The sequence below is a fragment of the Nicotiana attenuata genome, unplaced genomic scaffold (genome assembly GCF_001879085.1).
Source record: "Nicotiana attenuata strain UT unplaced genomic scaffold, NIATTr2, whole genome shotgun sequence".
In the NCBI taxonomy this organism is placed as follows: Eukaryota; Viridiplantae; Streptophyta; class Magnoliopsida; order Solanales; family Solanaceae; genus Nicotiana; species Nicotiana attenuata.
The window spans coordinates 29,476-36,749 of NW_017675795.1; the positions used below are offsets into that span (position 1 = coordinate 29,476).

The 7,274-nt window shown below is 41.0% G+C and overlaps 1 protein-coding gene across 1 annotated transcript; it reads left to right on the forward strand.

Annotated features, from left to right (window-relative positions):
* Window positions 1-3,590: 3,590 nt before the first annotated feature.
* On the forward strand, window positions 3,591-5,538 carry LOC109220446. Its single transcript, XM_019384918.1, has 4 exons — window positions 3,591-3,980; window positions 4,307-4,526; window positions 4,575-5,140; window positions 5,236-5,538. The coding sequence occupies exons 1-4, from the start codon at window positions 3,591-3,593 to the stop codon at window positions 5,536-5,538; spliced, it is 1,479 nt and encodes a 492-aa protein (XP_019240463.1).
* The last annotated feature ends 1,736 nt before the right edge of the window (window positions 5,539-7,274 follow it).

Consider the following 7,274-nt stretch of genomic DNA (forward strand, 5'->3'; position numbering starts at 1 on the left):
TGGCACGTGAGTTGCCAGTATGATTATGAGGTGTGATGAGGGCACAGGATGCCAAGGGTTGGGTTCAGGTATGGAGACCCGTATTGTATGATTATGAGATGAGGTGTCACAGGGTGACTTGTATTCGAAGGATATTTATTTGGAAAGATTATATTCGAAAGGTATTTATTTTGAAAGAACTATTTTTGAAAAATATTTATTTGAAGGAAGTATATTTCGAAATATTTTATCACTTGAAGGATTTGCCTAATTGATTGAAGTTTATTGGCTGAGACCTAATGTGAAAACTGCCGTAGTTGCTAAGTTATGACTTGTCTTTACCGTATTTGTGATTTCGGATTTGGGTTGTATTTCCATTCGTTTTTCTGTGTTCTTATTATCGTGTTCCGGTGTTACTTCTTAGTTTCTTTCCTTATTGCAATTAGCGTATTATTAGCCACATCGCGTAGTTTTTATATAGATATCATGTTCTGTTGTTTCTATTCTTATACTTGTTCAGCTTATTAGACCAGTAGGTGTCCTGACTGTTCCTCGTCACTACTCCATCGAGGTTAGTCTTGATACTTACTGATGTGCCGTAGAATTTCGGCACATTTGATACCAATTACTTAGATTTTAGCTCGTCTCTTAATGCATTTTTAGTTAATTCTTATCAAGTTTGGTTGTTTTTTAGTGTATGAGACTTGAAGACCCAAAAACATGGAAAAGAAGTCAAAATGTCACAAAAAGACAGAAATGCTGCAAGTATGCGACCGCATAAGTGAAAGGCGGACCGCATAATCCGCATGATTACCGCAAACTGAAGCAAAGTGGCTGGTCAAATGAAGAGAAAAATATGCCCCATTATGCGGTCGCATAACACTTTTGGGAGCCGCATAATGATCGCACAATTTCAATTGAAGAAGCTGCTCAACACATCTGCGATGGGAAAATGCGGTTGCATAACAGATATGCGGACTACATAATTCATATGTGGTGGATTCCTAGGCTTTCTGATCTACTCATCTGCGACGCAAACGAAGATTATGCGGACCGCATACATGGTCTGCGACCATTATGCGATCGCAGAAGTCGTCTGCAGGGGCAATTTTGTCCGATTTTGACCACGACTTTTGGTCTACTATAAAAAGAATAATTAGGGTTTTTGTGGGTCATTATGTCTGTAAAAGGGCCTACCTTGATAGCACTGAATACTCCATTAATTTGGAAGCTTGTGAAGAGAGAATCTTGCACTTTTGTAAGCTTTATGACTTTATTTATTGGTTTGTTCTTGTATCTTAGCATGAGTAGCTAGTTTTAAATACTAAGGTTGTGGACCCTAAATGGGTGTAATGTTAATGGGTGTTGAGCTTGGAAGCAACCTGCTATCTATCGATAGGCGAGAACAGACTGCTATTGACTGCTTCGCCTATCTATTCTATTATGGCCGGCTTGGAGACATCAGAGGAAGACCATCATCTCTATCCGGGTACGATCATAGCTTCATTCATTCGTTGAACCTTGAGGATAACATTGAATATATATATAATGGTTGGTTGATATTTATTCATTTCTTGTGCTTTATTTATGGTGGGTGGTTGCAAACATTAACTTACTCCATCTTATTCTTTCCTTACTTGGAAAAGTGGGTTAGGGTTTGGTAGAAATGAATATCAAGAACTCAAGACCTTAAATCTTGTTTAATAGAATCGCTTAGGAATAAGTGGGTTGTACTTGGCATAAATTGGTTGTTCTTAAAACTCTTTTATATTTGGGAAAATTATAAGAGAAAATACTACCCAACCATTGGGAAATATTGGGTAGTAATTTAGAAACCATTTGTATATCAAAGGGCCTTCCATTAGAAATATATCATATTAACACCGATAGCATTACATTTTATTGACGGGGACACAACCTTGGTTTCCTTAATCAAATTATTCACATTCTTATAACAAAGTTAGTCATCTTATTAAATCACAACTGTATCATTCTCTTGTTAAGCTAAAGGAATAAAATTACCACCTAAGTCATGTTTCACACTACTCAAGTAACCTTTTCACACCTATTCCCTGTGGGATTGGACCCCAATCTTATTGGGTTATTATATATGACACCGACCACCTTACACTAATTAATTAAAGTTTAACTTGAGCATATCAAATTTTGGCGCTATTGCCGGGGAATACTGTTTTGAAATTACTAATTAGTGTGTGCTTTACTTTACGTCTTCTTCTATTCCATCACACTTTTCTTGTTTTGCTTGGTGTTGATAGGAAAACATGGCCGAATGTGACGAAGAAGATAATTCTTTTGCGGACATAGATGAGTACATTGAGGATACCAATGTTATTGTACCTCCGAGAGTTGACACTGCCACTTTCAAGGTGGAACACAGTTTAATCCTAATGCTCAAAGCAGAGGGGATTTTTAGAAATTCCACCGATGATGATCCGACACAACATCTCAGAAACTTCTTGGGCGTGTGTGCGATGCAGAAGTAGAACAACATCTCAGATGATTCCCTAAGGTTGAGGGTGTTCTAGTACTCACTAGCTAGAGAGGCGAGGAAATGGATTCAAAATCTACCGCCAAATTCCATTCATTCTTGGCCTGAACTTGTCCGAGCGTTCCTAGCTAAATGGTTCCCGCAAAGCAAGAAATCTGAGCTCCGGGATAAAATCTTCATTTTCAAGCAATTACCGGGAGAACATCTACATAAGGCTTGGGATCAGTTCAAGTTATATTTGGTGAGGTCACTGAATCATGGTTTTCCGGATTCTATCTTATTGGAGAAATTCTACATGGGTTTGGATGCTATGAATCAATCTATAGCCAAGAATGCAGCTGATGGATCCTTTATGGATAAAACATTTGCGAGGATCACACAAATCTTATACAAAATGGCAATACATAACCAAGATTGGCACTCAGAGGATACCACGGGTGGAGTTGCATATGGTACTCCTTCGTTGACCAACATGATTAAGGAGAACCAAGAAAGAGATCAAGTAATTGCCGGGCTTGCCACCAATGTCAATGTGTTGACAAAGATGTTCACTGAAAGCCAAACAAAAAAAGTGAATGTGGTGGAAGATGTTCCACCCACATCAAATGAAGATTATGAGGAAGCAAATTATATCAACAACTCTCAAAGAGGTTATCAAAGGCAACAATACCAAGGTTCAGGACAACAAAACCAATGGAGGCCGAACCCGCAAGGGCAAGTTAACCAACAATCGCGGAATGACCAAGGTAGTGCAAATCAAGGGAATTGGAATAACGACAACAATAACTTTTCCAATCAGAGTTCAAACCCCTATGTTCCACCAAAAGGGCAATATTCAAACTCTCCGCATTGGAAGGAAGATTCTTCAAGTGATTCCAAGATGGAAAACATGTTTGAATGAGTATTGCAAAATCAAGAAAGATCCGACACTTTAATGAGGAATACGACCGATCTTGTGGGTTATCATACCGCATCTATTCAAAAGTTGGAGATGCAAATGAGAGACCTCTCATGAGAGCAAAATCCGAAGCAAAAGGGTACCCTCCCAAGTGACACTATTGCAAATCCGAAAGGTAGTGGATATAGTCCAACTTCTCAATGTATGGCAATCACAACTCGGAGTGGGAAAATACTTCGAGGAGAGAATGAACAAGTGGTCGAAGTGGAAGATTCCGAACAAGAAGTTGAGGCACAAGTTGAGGTGCCGATTGTTGTTGAAGCTAAAAAGGTCCCGGAAGAAGTGAAAATTCAAGAAGTGAACCGGGAAGAGGTTAAGGAAAAGGTGAAAGAGATGCCAAAAACTCTAGCACCAATTCCTAGACCTCCCCCTCCTTTCCCTCAAAGACTTGCTAGGAAGGTTGATGATATCAAACTTGAGAAGTTCTATGACATTCTCAAGCAATTATCGGTAAATATTCCATTTGTGGAAGCATTTCACGAGATGCCGGGTTTTGCTAAGTATTTGAAAGACTTGATCACCAAGAATGAAGTGGTGAGTGTGACTCACCGGGTTAGTTCTATCATTGCAACAACCACCGTTCAAAAGAAAGAAGACCCGGGAGCTTTTATCATTCCATGCACTATTGGGGTGCGTGATTTTGCAAGAGCTCTTTGTGATAATAGGGCTAGCATCAATTTAATGCCTCTTGCTATTTACAAGCAAACGGGGTTAGGTATGCCGAGGCCTACAAGTATGAGGTTGCAAGTGGCCGATCGTTCAATAAAGAGACCGGTGGGAATTGTTGATGATGTTCTTGTTAAAGTGGGAAAGTTCCTCCTCCCCGCCACTTTGTGATCCTTGATTGTGTTGTTGACAAGGAGATCCCTATCATCTTGGGGAGACCATTTCTTGCTACCGGAAGAGCACTTATGGATTCAAAACGAAATGAGATCAAGTTCCGAGTTAATAACGAGGAGGTTACCTTCCAAGCAAGCAAGGGTATGAAGTTGCCACATGCTTATGAAAGCATCTCCGTCATTGATGTTGTTGATGAGGTAGAAGATGCAATTGAGATGAAGATGGAAGATCAATGCCTTGGTTAGGCGTTGACGGCTATTTTGGTGAATTTTGATGGTGAACATATAGAGGGGTACAAGGAATCAGTGAACGCATTAGAAGGACTTGGGTCCTACACTTATGCTCCAAAAAACCTTTCTCTTGACTTAGAGAATAGAGTCACTCCTAGCGCCAAGCCTTCAATTATTGAGCCGCCGCAACTTGAGCTCAAGCCACTTCCACCACACTTGAGGTATAGATTTCTTAGCTCTAATGACACTCTATCGGTAATCGTTTCTTGTTTGTTGAATGATGTGCAGGTAGAACAACTGTTGAATGTCTTGAGGGAGCACATGCAAGGTATTGGGTGGACAATAGCGGACATCCGAGGGATTCCCGCGAGAATTTGTGAACACAAGATACAATTGGAGCAAGAGAGCAAACCAAGTGTGGAGAATCAATGCAGGTTAAACCCTTCCATGCAAGAGGTGGTAAAGAAAGAAATCATCAAATGGTTAGATGTCGGGGTGGTCTACCCTATTGCCGATAGTTCTTGGGTGAGTCCAGTGCAATGTGTGACAAAGAAAGGAGGCCTGACCATGATTCAAAAAGATAAAAATGAACTCATTCCAACGAGAACAGTGACCGGATGGAGGGTTTGCATGGATTACCAGAAGCTAAACAGTGCGACTTGCAAAGATCATTTCCCTATGCCTTTTATTGATCAAATGCTTGATCGGCTGGCGGGAAGGTCATTCTATTGCTTCTTGGAAGGATATCCGGCTATAACCAAATCAACATTGCCTTGGAAGATCAAGAGAATACGACATTCACATGCCCATATGGGACTTTTGCCTTTAGCCATATGCCTTTTGGACTATGCAACGCTCCGGCTACTTTCCAACGGTGCATGATGCCAATCTTCTCAGACATGGTAGCAGATTTCTTTGAGGTATTTATGGATGACTTCTCTGTAGTGGGTGATTCCTTTAAGCGTTGTCTTGACAACCTTAGACAAGTGCTCAAAGATGTGAAGAAACAAACCTTGTGCTAAACCGGGAGAAATGCCACTTCATGGTGGACGAGGGCATTGTTTTGGGCCAAAAAATTTCCATACAAGGCATAGAGGTTTACCGGGCAAAGATCTAAATCGTTTCCAAGCTTCCTCCACCCACTTCAGTAAAAGGTGTCCGAAGCTTTTTGTGACACGCCGGCTTCTATAGGCGTTTTATCAAGGACTTCTCAAAAATTGCAAATCCCATGTGCAAGCTCCTAGAAAAAGATGCAAAGTTTTTACTTGATGAGAAGTTTCTAAAGGCTTTTGAGGAATTGAAAGAAAAGCTCACCATGACACCTATTATTGTCACACCCGATTGGTCTCTTCCAATCGAACTCATGTGTGACGCTAGTGGTGTAGCTATTGGAGCGGTACTTGGCCAACGTCATAACAAGATCCTTCACCTTGTCTACTATGCAAGCAAGACACTTAATGGCACTCAAATGAATTACACTATAACTGAGCAAGAACTTTTCGCCATTGTCTATGCTTTTGAAAACATTCGGGCTTATTTGTTAGGGTCCAAAGTGATAGTTTACACTGATCATGCTGCTTTTCGCTATCTTATGGAGACCAAAAGAGGACCTTGAGATCAATGATCCTTTCTAGATGAGCACATATTGGCATTGTCTAGCACATTCGCTCCTTGTTATACCGACATCGCTAACATCTTGGTTAGTGATCTTATTCCCGATGGATTGGAGACTTATCAAAAGAAAAAGTTCTTGCAGAAATTTAGGCAATACTACTGGGAGGAACTCTTTTTGTTCTGAATTTGTGCCGACAACATCATTCGACGGTGGGTTACGGAAGATGAGGTAATGCCAATTCTCAAAGCATGCCATGATTCTTCGGTTGGGGGTCATCATGGAGGAAATCAGACAGCTGCAAAGGTGCTTGAATGTGCCTACTATTGGCCATCGATCTACCAAGACGCAAATCAGTCAAGGCATGTGATCAATGTCAAAGACAAGGGTCAATATCTGAAAAACATGAGATGCCTATGAATTTTGTACTTGAGGTCGAGATCTTTGATGTGTGGGGGATAGACTTTATGGGCCCTTTTATGAGCTCTTATGGCATGACCTACATCTTAGTGGTTGTGGACTACCTCTCCAAATTCGTCGAGGAAATCATGTTGCCTAACAATAAATCAAGGAGTGTGACCGCATTCTTGAAGAAGAACATATTCACGCAGTTTGGTACCCCAAAGGCCATCCTGAGTGATGGTCGTTCTCATTTCTGCAAAAAGGCTTTCGCCGGGCTGCTTGAAAAGTATGGCGTGAAGCACAAGGTGGCCACACCCTCTCATTCTCAGTCGAGTGGTCAGGTTGAAGTTTCTAACAGGGAAATCAAAAACATCCTAGCAAAAATTGTCAATGCAAACAGGACCGATTGGTCAAGGAAGCTAGATGATACGCTGTGGGCATATCGCACTACATTTAAGACTCCCATTGGCACTTCTCCATTCCGGTTGGTTTTTGGCAAAGCGTGTCACTTGCTAGTGGATCTTGAACACAAAGACATGTGGGCATTGAAGAAGCTGAACCTTGACTAGGCCGAAGCTACTAATCTGAGAATGACACAACTTAATGAGATGGAGGAATTCCGTCTCCATGCCTATGATAGTGCAGCCATGTACAAGGAGAGAATGAAGTTTGTCCATGATAAGAAGATCTTGAAGTGGGAGTTCAATTCCGGTGACTTGGTCTTACTCTTCAATTCAAGACTCA

Excerpts from the sequence above, each read along its gene's own strand:
- LOC109220446 (XM_019384918.1), top strand. The coding sequence starts at position 3,591 with ATGGCAATCACAACTCGGAGTGGGAAAATACTTCGAGGAGAGAATGAA. Across the intron at positions 3,981-4,306 it reads TGATCACCAAGAATGAAGTG|GAGATCCCTATCATCTTGGG; the intron begins GTGAGTGTGACT and ends GTTGTTGACAAG. Across the intron at positions 5,141-5,235 it reads GAACAGTGACCGGATGGAGG|GTCATTCTATTGCTTCTTGG; the intron begins GTTTGCATGGAT and ends GCTGGCGGGAAG.